The sequence below is a fragment of the Belonocnema kinseyi genome, chromosome 4, assembly GCF_010883055.1.
Source record: "Belonocnema kinseyi isolate 2016_QV_RU_SX_M_011 chromosome 4, B_treatae_v1, whole genome shotgun sequence".
NCBI classification, from domain to species: domain Eukaryota; kingdom Metazoa; phylum Arthropoda; class Insecta; order Hymenoptera; family Cynipidae; genus Belonocnema; species Belonocnema kinseyi.
Genome location: NC_046660.1, coordinates 95017136 through 95035406, shown reverse-complemented (window position 1 = coordinate 95035406; position 18271 = coordinate 95017136). Strand labels below are relative to the sequence as shown.

The following is an 18271-nucleotide window of genomic DNA, read 5'->3' as shown; positions in this document are numbered from 1 at the left end:
CCCCCCCCCCCGGTCCACCTCGTGAACAAGCGAGGAATTTTGCCATCCCCCCTCCCTCTGTCCACGTGGTATATGGATGACCCCTAATCGTAGTATTCTCAGGCAGAAATATTATGTATAGTTTATATATAGTGTGAAGTTTTATATATAGTACTCATTTGTTGTACACAAAAAATGGATAAAACAAATGAATCTTATATATAATACTTCACGCTATGTATAAACTATACATAATATTTTCGCCCGGGTTTATGGAGTGAAAATGAGGCAATTTAATGTTGAGGTTGAGACCTGGTTCCAACGCCTCTAAGATAATAAGTAATTTTCCCCATATACTGTATTTTGTATTGCCCAATTCACCCGCTCTACGTCACTCTGAACAGGCCAAAATCAGTTTGAAGGTTAGGAGATTTCATGGAGGAACCCCTAATAATCTCATTCATTTCGTTAGGCCACATTCTTTTATCAGATATGAACTGTTATAACTTTTCGAGACAATTTTTGGTTGCGAAACTATCAAAAAATTGTATTAAATTAGTTGCAGTACCTGCAACTCAGATATAGTAAAAAATTCAGATACTGCGTTTCTTGTTCGCACGCGCAGAAAAAAAATCTGCAAAACTTACAGAATTATCAGTTAAAGTAGGGATAGCTTACATTTTCTGTAAATATTAACAAATTTTCCGGATATTTTACAGAATTTTCAGTAATTCGAGATAAATTTACGGATATTTTCTGTAAAATTAACTGAACTTTTCTGCTAAGTCGACATTCTCAAACAATGAGCTCTAATAAAAAAGTCTGTAAATTTCACAGTAAGTACCCGAAAATTTGTAAAATTATTTAGAATTCTGTAAATTCTGAAGAAAACTTGTTAAGCTTTACAGAAAAGTTATAATATCCCTATTTTAACTAAAAATGAATAGAATCCCCTGTCAAGAAGAGAATTCACCAATCCACTCTAACGATAAATTATGATATCAAATAAAACGTTTTTTGCTCTCTTAAATAGTATGATATCTAATTAATGAATCTGCTGTAGAGCAAATCTATTTAAAAAATATAAATATATAACTAGCAAACGTTTTGTTAATCTGGGAATAATAAATATTTGTAAGGTACAGAAGAAAGTCTTAGGGCCGATTCCACCAACTGTGATTAAATTTTAATCATCTATTAACTTAATTTAATCAGCAGATTGCGTTCCACTAACTTTTAAAACATGATTAAAGAAGTCTAATCATCGATTAACTTAACCGGCCATTTTGGCTGGTTAGCGAGTTAATCAGCGATTAACAGGAGTCAACATAACCACCAAGTTGAAGTTCAAGTGCAGTGTGAAATATTGATCGAATTTATAACGATATCTTGTACTTAGACAACTTATATTCAATTTTAATCGATAACTAATTCCTGTCCATTTATTTGGAAACGATATGCATAAAAAAAAACACGTCGCCGTTCGTTGTTCGTGAACGGTCAAGGTATATTTTGCGCGCGAATACAAGTTCGAAATCAGCCACAAGTTAATCGCGATTAAAACGCTAATTAAAAAATAATCATGATTAGCTAATCATGGATTTAATCACAGCTGGTGGAGTCGGCCCTTAATAATTCGGACTAGCAGCTTTTTGATATATTCTTACATATTTTGTCGTCAGATTCATTACGTATCACATTTTTCGTTTTTGTATAAAAATATCGTGGAAATTAATTAACTGTCAGTTAAAATAAATTACAATGATGAAATAGTCCGAAAATTCATGAGGTGGGAGCTCTTAACTTAAAAGGTTTCGGTAACTCTTCACTGCTAGGGAATTCAACATTTAATTCTGGTTGTTCCATGGAAAGAGTTAAATTCGGGAAAGAGTCCGTCGAAGGTATTAAAGCGTCAGGTCTGTAAAGCAAAGAAAAATCGATTATGATTTTCAAATGTAAAGGATTATTAGTTAAATCGCACAACGTCGTGTTATAAATCACAGCGATTATTGCAGTGTACCTCCATTTCCCTTTTATTAAGGAACATGTGCCAAAAATCAGATCTCTGAAAAACATAGGTTTTCTATAATTTTCAGAATCAAAACAATATTACTGACAATGTGATTTAAAAAGAAAAAATTTTCATTGAAAACAAATTTGACTTACTGAAAATTTTTTAAATATCACTTCTTACCAATTTTTGAAAGATTGATCAATTTTAATAATTAGTAGCTTACTTTCGCAGGAAAAAATTTCTATTCAGCTCTGTATTTGAAGATTATTTATTTTCAAAATTAAAAACATTAGAGTTATAGAGAATGTTTTCCTAGAAAAAAATCCTAAGGTAAAATAGACTTTTATGCAACGTAAATAACCAGACAAAAAAATATAATATTACGCAATATTATATCTGAAATATATTAAAAAACCTTAATGCTTATCCAGAATTCTCAAGTATTATTTTTTTTTAAAGAACACTTGTAAGAAAAATATAAATTTTTCAAGATTTCTTAGGTAAAGTTGGTATAATAACCTCTGGATGACCTTTCCTAACCATTTACTCAACTGTCAAATTTTGACATTTTGAGATTTGATGCTGTGGGTGAGATAAGTGGGAGGGTGCTGTAAATAATTTAAGAACTTATTATTTTTATGAAAATCAATACGAATGGATTATAATTGTTAAAATTTCAGTTTGAAATTCTTCAGCTCTTAGCATTTTCAAATTATCAGTTTTTCAATCTGGAAATCTATTTAAAATTATTCAATTCAGATCGTTGCTTTAGACTGCAGAGTAAAACTGGTCATTTTTGGTCACTTCAATTTGAAATCATTCAGTTTTTATGTTTTATGCTTCAATATCTTCAGTTTTTGAAATTGCAATATTTTTAAATGTACAATTTAGAACAATTCTTAGTAGTTACTCAATTGTAAAATCTTTTCATTTTCAATTATTAGAATTGGAAGTTTCCAAATTTATCAAATTTTTAGATTTACAATTATGTAGATAATATTTTGTGCTTATAATGACTTGTATTGACCTTTAATCCAAGTTTAGATCTTCTAAACTCAAAATAAACCATAGAAATATTACGCTAAAGATTATGTAGCATTAAAGTTTAGTATAATTATATTTACAGTGTCTGTTCGTCTTGCTTTTCCGATAAAAAGCACTGTCGGAACGGGAAGATCTCACTTCTCTTTTTCAGCTCCGCCAATCAAGTTTGCAAGATTTTCCCTATTTAGCCTAAAAAGTTGACGACGAGCTACGACAGTATATTTAATAAAAATCAAAAATATCTTGGAAAATAATAATTTAATAAAATAAAAGTGACCTAATTTACCACCTCGTTTGTCCCTTAAAAGTTAACTATTTTTGGTCAATGTTCCTTATTCAATGTGTTATTTCCTGTAGAATAAAGTCTGTGAAGCTTAAATAAAAAATAAATAATTATCCATAAAAATGTTGCATACTAACATTATGAGTGAAACCGTAATTTCATCAGCGATGCTGTCTACGATGACAGCTTCTGTTTCAGTATCTTCATAATATTTTGGTTCATCCTGAGACTTCTTACTCGACTCCAATTGGCTGCTATTATTATCAGCAACAACTGTTGTGGGTGTCGTTGTGAGTTTAATCTCGTCTTTAATTACCAGAGCTTGTATTTCTGGATCTATTGTATATTCTACGACTACTGAATCATTGTTTAAGTTTTCTTCTCTATATTTACTATCAACAAATGATGATAGCTTCAATTCCTTCTCTGGTGCATGTTTACTATTACTTAAGACACTTGAATCATTTGTATTTAGTGTATGATACCTGTAATTTTCATGCCTAAAATTCGTCAGGTTTTCTCTTTTTTGAGGGTATTTATACAATACATTCTTATTAAAATAATGAAGACCAGGCCCAGCAATTTCAGCTCTTTCACCGAGAGAATCATCTTCAATTCTATGTTGGGGAATCAGAGGTCTTGGAAGTTCACTAACAGATTTTCTCTTAGGAGTAGTCTTCACTTGTTCTCTAAATCGAACGGTTTCTAAGCTTTCGGAGGCGACCGTAAAACTTGGAAGAGTTACAGACTTCGAATGTGCAGAATCAGAATTAAAAACTTTGTAATTGATATCTGAATAAGAATCTAAGGCTGAATCATCTTCGGACCAGTATTGAGGCCTAGGAGATTCTGGTTTTGTAGTTGGCCTGTTTTTATAATCAGACTCGGGCCTTTGAGTTGGTCTTTTATACGATGAGCTTGGTATTTTCGTCGATCTTTGGGTGGTTGGTTTAATAGAAACTGGCCTTTGATAACTAGGAACATTTGATATTACTGGCTGATAACTTTCTACATCAACTGGATGATTCGGATTATCCTGATCACTCGGTTTGTGACTGAATGGTCTGTTGTAATTGGGGACATTCTGATCAATTGGTTGGACGTTGTCAGGTCGCTTGGAATTATAAAAATGTTGATTTGATCCACTTGTTGGTCTTGTGGGATAACCTTCGCTATTACTACTTGGCCTTACTGCCCAGGAATTCTGTGGGAAATTATCTGGATTATCTTCTGGAATTTCAGAAATTGGCTTGACACCACTCTCTAAATTATAATTAGGTCTCTCCCCGTTTGGTTTATAATTGTTGTTGTACAGAGTATCGAAAAACGCATTGTTGGGGACGTAATTGTTCGCAGGACTAGGACTAAAGCCGTAACTAGGAGGATTAGGATTGCTTGAATCCTCAAAACTCTGAGGTATGTAAGGATTATACCCGCCAGATGGGTTCACTGGTTTTGGTTTTGCAGGTTTCTGGATTGGATAAGATGGAGATTCCTGAACATTTTCATCCTCGAAAAATTCACTTGGTTTTAGTGTCGAATGTTTATTTGTAGTCTGGGGGTTTAGCTGTAAGTGAGATCCATAGATGGCATCGTTTACGAATACTGGAGAGTTGACGGCGTAATTTTTCACGACTATAGTTATATTTTCTTGATTTCCAATTGGTCTTTTTAATACTATCCTATTTTGTTGATTAATATTAGGGTTCGTGGGTCTCATAGATTGTCTCTGGTTCAGTTCAGTTTTTTTTCTGTTATCTGATCTTGAAACTGATTCTCTATTGTTTAAAGAATCTCCATTTTCTCGTGTTTTATTCGCTTTCTTAGGAGGCACTTCAGCCCAAGTCTGGATATCAATACTCCTAAACCTTGGATTATTACATGAAATTCGTTGATTTTTAAAATTATCAGGCAATAGCATTACGAAAGGCTGAACACTCTCGATGTTATCCATTGTCCTACAAAGAATCTGTGCCAAAGTTGTGCTTCTAATCATTTGTAGTTGCTGTGGAGTAAACCTGTTTTCTTTATTCGGATTTTCGAACCAGAATCTGTCGCCCTTTTTCAGATTACTAAATTGCTGGGCAATTATGCAGGCAAATGTGGGTCCAACTAGACCACCAACCACTGGTATTTCTGCCAACCCGGCAGGGAAGAGATCGATGTCATCTACTGCTGAATAAATACGTCTAAATTTTCGAGCTGTTGAAAGTCGCATCACTCTTTCCAGATCATCCCAATTATTTATTGGCGATAATCCACATGGCACGCGCCAGTGTGTGTAGGGTGGTAGGCCATGGTCGCGTCCTCTTTGAATGTTTATGGAAGCTAAATCCATCCCAAAGGGAAATGATGGTGACTGGAAAAGATGGTTGGTTAGTTCTTCGCTGATGAATTCGTCTCTTTTTTGGGATGGCTGATTAACCAGACCTAATATTATGCGGTCTAAAGATCCTGCTGATTGAACGTGAGGGTTGAAGAATTCTTCATGGATTGACACATCTAGAAATTTTAGAATTTGGATGAATTAACTTTTTGAGAATTAAAATAAAATATTTAATGGCTTGACGAGAAGAAAGTACGCACTGTTAAGAAGTGGACGGTGATTTCTATCAAATCTCATAAAACTTCGCTGAACCAAAGAATGGCCAAATCGATACGCAGCTGCTGCAAACTCATTTGCCATATTTGGATTGACAGTGGGATCATATCCTTCGAAATATCCTTTTCGTAGCACATCGAGTTCGAAAATCTTCATAACGTCGGGACCTAGAAATGATTGAGTTAACAAGATGTAAACAGCTCTGTTAAACTTTTTTATCAAATCTTTAATATTTTTGTTCTGTTTTGAATTTTAGGTCGTGCTATAGGCATTACCTAAGACAATTGGTAGAAATTCTCGATACGTGATATGTTGTACGATGGCACCGACGATTTTTCGAGTTTCTTGAAACATTTTCTCATCGCTCCAATGTGGATTTAGTGTAGGAAACTGTGCTGTTATTCTGTTGTGCAATCTTAAGAAGACGACATGGAGTGATGTTAGTGCCGGGTTTTCTCCAAGACGACCATCTCCAGCTTTGAAGCAACTTTGAGATAGGGAACCAAGTTGACATATATCTGACTCATCTCTGAAATGCGAATGCCTTAGAGACTGAAGCTTTCCATATTGTAATAGTCCTGAAATTCATAATAGTTATTAAGTCAAATCATTAGTGAAAGTTGATTCTAAAATAAATTTTTTTTATTGAAAGTGTTTAATATATTGTAAAAAAAAGCTGCCACGCACATTGCAATATTTCTTATCTTTATTTCTTTATCTTTATTGCTATTTATTATCCATTACTTTGCATCATGTGTTACCGTCACGAAAAATCCGCAAACTGTCACTATGCACGGCATTACTGCTGTAGACCGTCGATGCATCCAGGTAACTAGTCACTTGGGAAACTTGCTCCCGTGGGCCAAACTCACAATCTTCCCTTGGAGCTGGTCCACTTCTCATGAACTCAAGGCATCTTACTCCGAGTCTACTAAAAAAGGTATCTCTTGGGCTTACAGCAATGGGCAAGCAGTCAGGATGCTAAACATATTAACATAAACCATGCAAAAATCTGTAGCATTAGCATTCCCAATAGCTATCTATCAACAAAGTGTGTTTAAATTATTTATTTTTAATCTGTGCAAATATACGTAATATAGATTTTCATTTCTTTCGTTTCAATACTTGCATTGTTTATCACAAGATTATGGGCAGAGATATTACTTTTACTAAACGGATGAGTGGTCCATTCCGAATTTTTCGATTACCTACTTTTGCCCATCATTCAAGAACTAGTTTTCTTCAATAATTAAACAAATTTTCAGTTACTAAGCTGGATCAAGAATTCTATAGACAAATTAAAAGTCACAAACCATGAATTCTGGGGATTGGAAACCAGCCCCACGATCTAGACAGCACTGTGGTACAGTTCCGTTGAATCCCCTGCTCTGACCAGTGGCTATGCATATTAATTCATTTTATTAGTTCTTAGAACTACATTTCTAGTTCAATTTAGTGGTCGAAATTATTTTATACCCGTGATATCGTGATCTACGAACTGTCCCCATTGCATTAGCATGTGCGAAACAGAGGCCAAGGGAATATCCCGATCTTCATGAATTAAATTTGATACTTCTCTGGCACTTGGTAACAAATCACCGCTCACTGATCTTCTCACACTTTGAACGCCATCTTGATAAACTGGTGGCAGAAATCTGAAAATTTAATGTTATTTATGATTTCTGTTTAACATGTTATTGGTTTCATAAGAAATCCGAAAAACAGGTTTTTACGAATGTGTTTGATTGTATGTCTGCCTGAGAGCACGATAACTGTTGAGAAAATTAATCTATTAGATTGGCCTTTGGTATAATCTTTTAGTGTCAAACCCTGAAGGTCAAAATCATTAGCCAGGACATTTTGAATGAAAATTTAAAAAGTGAGCGCATTTTGAAAATATTTGAGTCCATTTTTTTACAAATTCAAAAATTATCTCTAAGTTTACACGGAGAGAGAAATTGGCCTCCTAGCTTACCAGCCTCATGCGCCATGGCAGCACTATCGGACTAGTGGTCCCACCGTCTCACTGAAAGCGTGGGGGCACCAGTGTTGGAACTTGGAGAAACAACGAATGTTGAACATCAGGCTTCCAACTTGGAGTAACTCTCAGTTCCGACCGGCGTTGACACCTATGCTTGTATTACTTATGCGGTATGCCCGCATCATGACCGCACCGCATTAATCTCATTCTGACGAGTTCGACCCTCAGCGTCCAAGTATTGGGCAAACCACACTACCAGTCACGCAAGAGCGTAGACCGCTGACTCGCCTAGAGCGCCATTGGCCAATTTGTGGTAAGTTAGCAAGCCAAGCGCCATAAGCAACTAGCGTCACTAGCCTCGGGAGGTTAGGAGGCCAATTTCTCTCTCCGTGTATGCGTGGTACTTAAAAGCACCAACACTTTCTCCTAATGACTTTTTCGATAAAAATAAAATTACTAGAGTTATAGCATTTACCAAATTAAAAAAAAGTAAAGGAAAATAAAAATTTTATGCTAAATAACGCGCTATATGAAAAAATAGAAAAAAAGAAAAGTTACTTTCTGATCGTCTTATACGATTATCATAACAACTTCGTGAACTTTAGCGAAAAATTGAAAATTCAAATTTTGACGGCAAAAGAAATAATGAAAAATCGAAAATTTCATTCATCGATCGAACTATATAAGATACGACAAAAGATGAATATAAAAAAATGTGTAACCAAAAAAGATACACAAATTTGTTGTTATCTACTTTTTGATAGGACGTGTAGTTTTTGCTTTATCCGTAACAAACAGCATTTAAAAAAATTTTAGACAAACGACACAAGCTAAGAAATAATAAAGAGGGAAATTTTGTTTACACCAAAAAGATGAAAATGATTTCCGTAATTCAAAAGGTCTAGATTAGTTGAAACGGGATTTGTCGTTCAAAGAAATATATATTTCTTTCAAAGAGTTCGATTGGTTGAACTAATTCGGCACACATTTCAATCAAGAATTTTTCCATACTTTAATCAAGAATTTAGGTTTGTTTAAATCAAAGAAATAATAATTTAATTCAAAATAATATTAATTAAATTACAGTATATATTTTTTGTCACAAAGGGTTCATGGATTTATAGCAATGGAGCATTTATTTATATGAACAAGGTATTTTGTTTACATAAATTCTTATTTCTTCGGTGGCAGAAAATATTTCATTTAATTACTAGAATTAAATTTTCATAACAAATAAACATTTATTCCAACGAAGTAATCATTTTTTTATATCAAAAATCTAATTATTTGGCGGCGTCATTTATTTCAATTGAATACTTCGTTGGATTAAATAAATATATTGTTAAATTAAATATCCATGTTTTTGATTTGAAGAAATATTTCTTTGGCTTTTGTGGTGAGGTTTAAAGACGGGTTTGCGCCTTAAAATTTCCATGTTACGTTAGCGTCGTGGTCAAGTCTGTAGACTTCACACTCGATGGACCTAAATTCAATTCCTGCTGGGGGTGGATTTTTCATCGAAATTTTTCTGTTTCAGGTTCATCAAGATTTTAAATTATGTGATTTGTGTTCAAATGAAATATGTATATTAATAACAATGGTAATTATAATTTACGCTAAAAGAAATGCAGTTGTTTCTTTAGGAAAATATGTACTACAATTGAATTACTAAACTACAATATTACACTCACCCATGGTCTAATCCAAAGAAATATTTTTTGGAATCAAATATATATTTTTGTGTTTCAAATATTCAGAAATTTGTTGTGGGGAAATAGTTTTTTGAGCCTAATACATATTTGCTTGGTCTTAAAATATATTTCTTTCCTTTAATTTCTATTTCCTTATCTCAAAGAAATATTCATTCCAATTCATGGCACAATCATTTGAAATAATGAGTCATTCATTTGGTATAAAATGTATATTTTTTGTCTTCAATTAATATTTGTTTGATTCAAAGAAATATTTCGCTTCCACCAACAGATCGTGTTTATTTGTCTCAAATAAATGTTTCTTTGAAAATAAACAGGACTTTCACTTACTTCAGGCAAGTAAAATTCACTTGGTACCAGTAATCCTTTTTTCAGTGTGTAACTTTTGTTTTCATCGTTAAAAGTAACTGACATTGCAAAAAATTAAATCGGAAAAATTATGCAAATGATAACACATAAATAACAAAAAAAAATTTCATTCAAAAAGATCTACAAATTTATAATAAACTGTTGTTATAAGAATACATTCAAATTTAAAAAAAAAATAACTTTTTGGAAGAACGACACAGGCGACAATAACATTGTAACTAATAAAATTTGTCGCCTAAATTGTATCTACAATTTTTCTCAGAGCCACTTTACGCTAAGATGCGTATTTTTTGTTTAAATCGTAAAAAATAACATTGAAAACAAGCAAATTAAAATTATGGAAAAACGACACGGGTTGCATTAAAAAGTTTAATGACACAATTGTTTTTTTATATGATGCGCACTTTTTTTTAACTTCAAAAACAAGATAATGAAAACACGCATGTTTCAGTACCAATACATATTATGAATTAAATTTTTCATAGTGGCTGATAATAATAAAAAGTGCAAAATGAAATGCAAATATTAAAGTAATCAAGAAAAATAAAATTCCCACATTATTTTTCAATATCTGAATAAGCAGTACGCCAGCCAGAGGTGCAGAAATAAATATGATATACAATTGATATATAATAGTGTTGAACATAGTGTCGACAAGTTCACATTTTGGACAAAATCGATTGCGAAGCACGAGGTACGTGATGAGAATGTTTTCGTTAGAGCTGAAGGAGCTTTAACAACACTGAATTCACAACCACAAACTTACATTTGTTTATTTGCTGACCACTAATTTTAAAATGCCTGCAGACAAATGTGGGGGAAAAACAAAGATCGAGCGCATAGTGTGAGGTAAATACATTATCGAACGCGAAACGCGAGAACCAACAGTCGCGCGCCCTAGGCACGCTCAAGCTTATTGTTTACGTTTACCTTTGCATCGTGGACATTGCAGAACCCCACCAAAGTTTTTGAGGATTATTGCAACTTCCATCGGCAGTTCTGTATCGTAAACTGGCAGGAGGACATTGAGGAATTCCTCTTCTAGGACACTGACGATGTAAAGCACTTCTTGTAGTAAATTGAACTATAGAATTTTCTCTTGAAATTTCGGGATATCTGAAAGAAATTCAAGGATAACCCATGGATGATAATACTGTTTAAGGCTTTTGAAGAAAATAAGGGACGTTTTTCGTCCGAACTCACTTGCTAATGAATAATTTTGTTCCTTCGAGAGCAGCGTATCCAAATTTTGCTAAATGTCGAGCTTCATCTGATTGGTCATTAAAATTTGCGACGTAGCGTGCGGGGTTGTTAGTGCTAAGAAACAGTCCTGAATTTCGAGATATGTTAAAGTTACAATATTCTTAGTTTAGTTGTTTTAAATATTTTAAAGTAAAATATCTCAATATTGTGGAATTTTTTGATTAACATTTTCTACTTTTAATTGATTTCTAATTACATCTATTTCTTACACAATAATTGTTCAGGAATTATTGATTGAAACTGCATTTAAATATGTAAGAAACATTGCTATAACTTATATCTGGTATTACCTCATTTTTAACTTTTCAATTGTTACGTTTCAAATATTTAGTTAAATTTGAAAATGTTCACAATTTTTAATATGTACTATCTAAAACTACTTTATTTCTTGATCATATACGTACATAAAATTTAAAATTTTAGCTATCTTAATATCATATGCTTACATTGAAATATTATTATTAATTTCAAGCCGTCAAATGGTTGAATCGCAAATTGAATTTTGTTTGTTTTATGCATTAACATTTTCAGTTGAAGTATCTCAACCTTATTTTTTATTTGGTAAAGAATTCAGTTTAATAGTTAGATTAAAAGTTTTAATTTAGTTTCTTATATGTATACGGCATTTTATATTTATTGGATTTCCAGCACTTAAATTTAAAATTATAAATGATTGTAAACCATGTTTTATTAAAAAAGAAACTTTATGAAAAGCAATATTTTTCTGGTTAACAATACCACTATTAATAATATATGGTGATTTATGATGGTTGTGTATACAAAGCCGGTACCGGTAAAAAGCATATTTTAAGGCTAGAGCCTAGAGTGTGGGAAGAAGGTATTAAAAAATTATTTTTTTCCAAATGTGTTTACTGCTACTGTTCGATCTTCAATGTCGGCCATCTTGCTAGTTTGTTTCCCAGACTAAAAATCTTTGGATATATGTTATTTCTTTGACCAGTCAAGAGGTGTCTTCTGGTTCGACAACACGTTGTTGGAAAAGGGTAAGTATTTTGATCAAAATTATTTCTGTGACCAGACACAGGGGTGCCGCCCCTACGATTTGTTGGAAAGTGGTAGAGGTTTGAAAAAAATTAATTCTCTGAACAGTCACAGGGGTGCCTTCCAGTCCCACTCCCCATGAGATGTTAAAGAAAAGTGAGAAAAATTAAAATTCCATGGATTCCTACAATTCCATGAATTCCACGAATTTTATGAATTCCTTAAATTCCACGAATTCCTTAAAGGTGGAGTTTACATGTGACCTTAAATTATTTCTTTGACCAGTCGTTAGGGTGCCTTTCCGCCCTTACGTGGCGTTTTGAAAGAGGTAGGGGTGTGGCCTTACATTATTTCTGTGACTGGTCACAGGGGCGCCTTCCCGCCTCCACGTAGCGTTGGAAAAGGGGTAGGGGTGCGACCTAAAATTACTTCTTTTACCAGTCATAAGGGTGCCTTCCTGCCCTTGCGTGGCATTGGAAAAGGGTAGGGGTGCGACTTTACATTATTTCTGTGGCCAGTTACAGCGGTGCATTCCTGCCCCACGAGACGTTGGAAACGTAAGGTGTGCGACCTTACATTATTTCTGCGACTAGGTACAGGGGTGCCTACCTGCCTCCACGAGGCGTTTGAAAAGGGGTACGGGATCGACCTTAAATTATTTTTTTGACCAGTCACGGGGGTCCCTATCCGCCCCCACGAGGCGTTGGAAACAGGGGTAGGGGTCCGACCTTAAATTATTTCTTTGACCAGTCACAGTGGTGCATACATAACTCCACGTGGCGTTGGAAGAGGGATAGGGGTGCGACCTCAAATTATTTCTTTGTCCAGTCACAGGGGTGCCTACCTGTTCCCACGAGGCGTTGGAAAGGGGTGGGGGTGCGACCTCACATTATTTCTGTGACCAGTCACAGGGGTGCCTCTCCGCCCCCACGTGTAGTTGGAAAAGGGGTAGGGGTCCGACCTTAAATTATTTCTTGGACTAGCCACAGGGGTGCCTCCCCGCTCATAAGACGTTGGAAAGGGGAGGTGTGCGACCTTACATTATTTCTGCGACTAGACGATAAAGTGTGATTTATACATAGAACGTTTCGTTAAACGCGTCAAAAGCCAAAAATTAACAAAATAACTCCTCAGTTACATGGCGTTATTCTAAAATGCGTAAAAGTTCCTTTCATATCCTTGAAATATGCTTTTTGCCGTACAGATAGTGTATATAAACTTTGTAAATAAAAAACGTAATTTTTCGAAGTTTTAACACTGAAAATTATATTTGCAGGTGTTTTCATGTGCAGGTTTGTAATCAGCGCATCAACATACATCAGTGTACGATTAAAAAAACGTAAAAGAAAAGGAAAAGGAAAAAAAGCCGGCAACATGCTATCTTGCCAGCGTTGGCAACTAACAAAGTTGCCGGCGCCGGCAGGCTAGCCACTACGTTCCTTAAATTGCTTGAATTCCTTGAATGCCATGAATTCATTGAATTGCATGAATTTCTTGAATTCCATGAATTCCTTGAATTCCATGAATTCCTTGAACTTCATGAATTCCACGAATTCCATGAACATGCGCGATCTGCCGCTACCTTGCTAGAAATATGCTTTCTAAAAAAAATTACAAAGTTTCGGAAAATTAAATATTGTATGATTTTAAATATCACATACTCCACTGTGTGATTTTACAAAAGTATGTGAAATTACATCCTCTAGCGATGTAAATAAAAGGACCCTCGAACGGCAGTGTAATATTACACACTCGATAAAAATAAAATTACACATTCCCTCGTACGAACTTTACATTCATAAGGGAAAATTCAGTCGCAGCGTGTAAAAATACCATGCATCGGTAAAATCACTTTCCTGTGATTGAAAATTACATCGAGATTTTTAATTTTATCAAAGATCTTTAATTTTAACCTGGCGGAAACTGTAAAATTTTTGATTTATAATTAATTTAAAATTTAGAATAATTAATCAAATAATATGTGAATACGAAAGCGTCTTTCGTGTTCGTTGTTTATCGATTCCTTCATCCTTCAATTTTGGAGCATTTTTATTTTTAATGCGAGGAAATTGACAGCTATGTTCAACTTTTTTGACAGCTTTCACACAAAGTAGACCGAATCCGAGCTATTCCTATTTTGCCTTTTACATTTTCTGCTATTGGAATGGAAAAAATGCGGTTATTCAAAACGTATATTTTCATATTTTTTTATGAAATATTTAAACATCAAAAAAATACCCATAGTATCTTATGTGTTTTAGGTAAGTGGTAACGTGTCCGGCTTGTGTTTCTTTAATCTCCATGAAATTGTACGAAGTTTGAGCTTTCGAGTGTTCGAAACCTGCCGCCCTGATAAATTTTATTGTAATTTATTCTTTCACATAATGAATTTTACATTTTCGCATGTAAAATTATCGGCCGAATTGGAATATCACAACAGATTCGTAAAGTTACTCCGATGCACGAGGGTCCTTTTATTTACATCCACCAGAGATGTAAAATTCAATAGATTTTTTTACAGTGCAAATATTACTCCATTTAAAATTTTTTCAATTTCATGTTGTCATAATTGAAAATCAGTGATCAAACATTTTTACTTGCAATCTTGAAGAGGCAATTGTCATTGTATTTGTATAATAAGCTTAATGTATATCTGAATTAAATGCAGCTTGACAAAAATTGTAATCAAATCTTTTTGGGATTAATTGTAAGATCAAGTATACTTAATTGTACAAATAGCCCATGCTGCTATTAATGAATAATTTTATTTTTCAACTTGGGCTCAATAATACTCAATAATACTTAATATAATATAATGCACAATAATAATCAAATAATTTGTCACTTACCCAATGAGTATAATTTTGGTTCTTTGATATAATAAAGGTCATTCATAGCCTGCATCCCAAAATTTGCTGCTTCTAAAAGATCTTCTTCCCTTGGTTCAATAGATTCTTCCTTCGTTCTGCTCTGTATTTTCTCGATCGGTTTCTTTTCCTTTTTGGCCTTTTCGTCATTCAAGTGAATTCTAGAAGCTTCTGAAGACTGCTTAACGAGTGCTACCAAAGTCGGAAGTTTCTCTGACCCCTGAACTAGTTTCGTTACATTAGATTCTGGTTCTTGGGAGCTTGAGGAAATTTTAAAGTAAACGATGCTTTCACTGGACTTGACATTCTGAGTTTGTTGTTTGTTGTCAGATAACTCGCTTCTCCAAGTTGGACTTCCAATTTCTTTTCTAGAAAGATGATTTTCGATTCCGCCATTTCTCGAAAGCTTCATCATACTAACATGCCCATGTTGAGTTTTTTCATCCAATGATGCTTCTAAAGGCCTCCCCTTTTTTACGTGATTATCAGGAACTATTTCAATCGACACCTTCTCGATATTCTCTGTCTCCTCTTGAGAAATTGTCTCATACCTTTTATAAACCTGATTGTTGGTTTCTTCAATTATTTCGGTTTTATTAAAATTTACACTAGGCTCATATTTTTCCTTTTCTGCTTCCATTGTTTCAATTTTCCCCACTAAATCGAACGGCTTGGAAGTTGAATGAAATGGTCTGAGAGTTGAATCGAATAGAATTGATTCTTTCTCGGCTTGGTTCGTACTTGATCTCTGCTCAGACATACTGTTTATCTCCTTGATCTCACTTTCCAAAAGCTTTCGGATTTTGCCAATAATTTCGTCATATAGTTGGGAAACGTCGGGCAAATTTCCGGCGTCTATTTTTATCTGGCGACCATCTCTTTCTTCTTTAATCGACTTTCCTGTTTTTCTTCTCTTCTTTTCTCTTTGCGGGTTCAACTTAGATCCATATTTTGAATACGGATTAAAATAAGATATAAAATTAGTCCTTTTAATTATTTCTTCACTGTTGTTTTTTAGAGAAAAATCATTTTGTGACATTTTCTGGTCTTTGGGTTGATTGACTGGTCGAGGTGCTGAAGATTCTGATTTTTTTTCCTGGACTTCATGATCTGCTTCTAAATTGGAGGATAGTGCCACAGAAAAAGAGACCAGGGTGATACTGTAATTTGATGTAGTTCATAGTTTTATTAACATATCAATGAAAGAACGAAGAATAATTAATATTATTAAGTAATGAAGTACAAGTTAGACAATTTTAGGAAAAATTGTAGAATGAATATGATCGACCGAAAAAGACAGAAAACATGATTAATATTTTTGTAAAATTTTATATGCGATATTTTTAAAGCAAAACTACAATCCTTTTTTCTGTAACTGACCCGCACTACACATAGTAATAACACATAATTATTCCAGGTCATATGAAATAGTTTACGAGGAAAATGGATTTCAAAACAAAATCGTTTTGCACATAATTTCAAAACTTTTTATTTTTATAAATCTAGATACGTGATATTACTGTTCTGATGTCCCCCTAATATTGTAAGATTATAACAATCTCAATAATCTGCAAATTCTGATTTCTGATAAAACTCAACAGAAATTTTTTCTAAAACTGACCCGGTACAGTGCATGTTTTTATTTCAATAATTCGGACCATGACGTTGATTTTCTCACGCGTTTCTCTGTTACGCATTTGTAAATGTGGTCACGTATTTTCTGCATTGAGTATTCGCGTTACATGCAGATTAAAAGTGCATAGGATTTCAGGTACTGTTACTAGGACTTTACAACCTATATTCTTTTAGAAAATTCGTCAAGAGTAAACGGCTTTTTAAATTTTACAATTTAGTTAAATTTTATCAAAGAATATATTGATAATTTTGTTTGTAACTATCAACTCAATTACTTTTCTCTAACTGAAGCATTTAAAATTTAAAACTTAACACATTCAACACTGAGGCTGAAACTTAAAAAACTTTATTTGGGAATAGTATCAAACATATACTTTTCATATATTTATAGTTTATTTCCATGTTCTAGAATAATTTGAAATTTTTTAAGTGCGTATACTACGCATGAGTATGAATCAAAAGTAATTGTAACAATTTGATTAAGACACTTTTACCATTCATTTTTAATCGAATAGTTTTTCTATTAAAACCAAATTTTAGAATAAAAGGTTAAAGTTGGGTTTCAATGTAGAATTTTCTTTAATTTTTCATCTAATATTTACTTTCATGTTAGAGACTTCAGAGGATTTTTTATATTTCACAGTATTTTTGTTTTTCGTATGTGAAATATTGTCACAAATGAGTTGATGAATCTTTCATAGTAATTCTATTTGTTGCTTATTGTACCCATTTATCTATGCTATAGAATTCAATATTTTAATATTTGCGTGCTTTTAGACACCCATAATTTCCATTCATAAATTTATTCCTACTTTTACAATTTTTTTCTCACCCACTATATCAATGATTTTATGAACTCACATATTTCCAAGATGCATAACCCTCGACGCTTTATCACAGCTTTTTCTTCATTAATTACTTTTTATAATTTGAGGTCTCTTCCAACCAGAATCTTTTGTAGAAAATAAACCAAGTTTAGAAATCGAATTTTTTAGAAACAAAATTAAAATTGAAAATAGGGGTATTGAATATGAAAAACACACGAGAGAAAACCTTGAAAGAGGTCTTCGAGCTGACAGTTGAGCAAGTACTAACAGGTAGTCAAGTTGAGAGACTCCTCTCATCCTCATCCACAGTACACTTAAGGTCCCCGGGGCAATGTAAGTAGTGTTGTTTTATTCGTCTTGTTTTTGCAGATTTTTACTGTTAGGTTTCAGTTCACCCACCTCACGTCCTTCGTTAGTTAATAATTTAAATGGAGAACGAGTTTTCAGCTGTCCTCCGTACCTGGGCTTTCCATGTTTCCTTAGAGGGATCATTGATGAACGAAAAAAGTGGGGAGTTATGGTAATCATACCGGCTTATCTTCTTCGCTAATGGTACTTTGTCAGTCATTTGGTCGATCTGGTCGACGACCCGAAATTATAGAAGAGATGGTCTCTATGACCGTATCATAATATTCAGAATGCCTTAGGGCGTACGAGATCTTCACAGGTAGACTAAATTTCCTAATTAAATTT

The 18271-nt window shown here is 33.6% G+C and overlaps 1 protein-coding gene across 1 annotated transcript; it reads right to left on the bottom strand.

The window, feature by feature from the left end:
- Window positions 1-1216: 1216 nt before the first annotated feature.
- On the bottom strand, window positions 1217-17817 carry LOC117172036. The gene is made up of 11 exons (XM_033359767.1): window positions 17613-17817; window positions 15099-16276; window positions 11188-11314; window positions 10915-11100; window positions 7399-7577; window positions 7236-7321; window positions 6684-6903; window positions 6198-6500; window positions 5907-6089; window positions 3458-5822; window positions 1217-1897 (listed from the first exon to the last, which is right to left on the bottom strand). The coding sequence occupies exons 1-11, from the start codon at window positions 17627-17629 to the stop codon at window positions 1762-1764; spliced, it is 4980 nt and encodes a 1659-aa protein (XP_033215658.1). The 5' UTR covers window positions 17630-17817; the 3' UTR covers window positions 1217-1761.
- Between the last annotated feature and the right edge of the window lie 454 nt (window positions 17818-18271).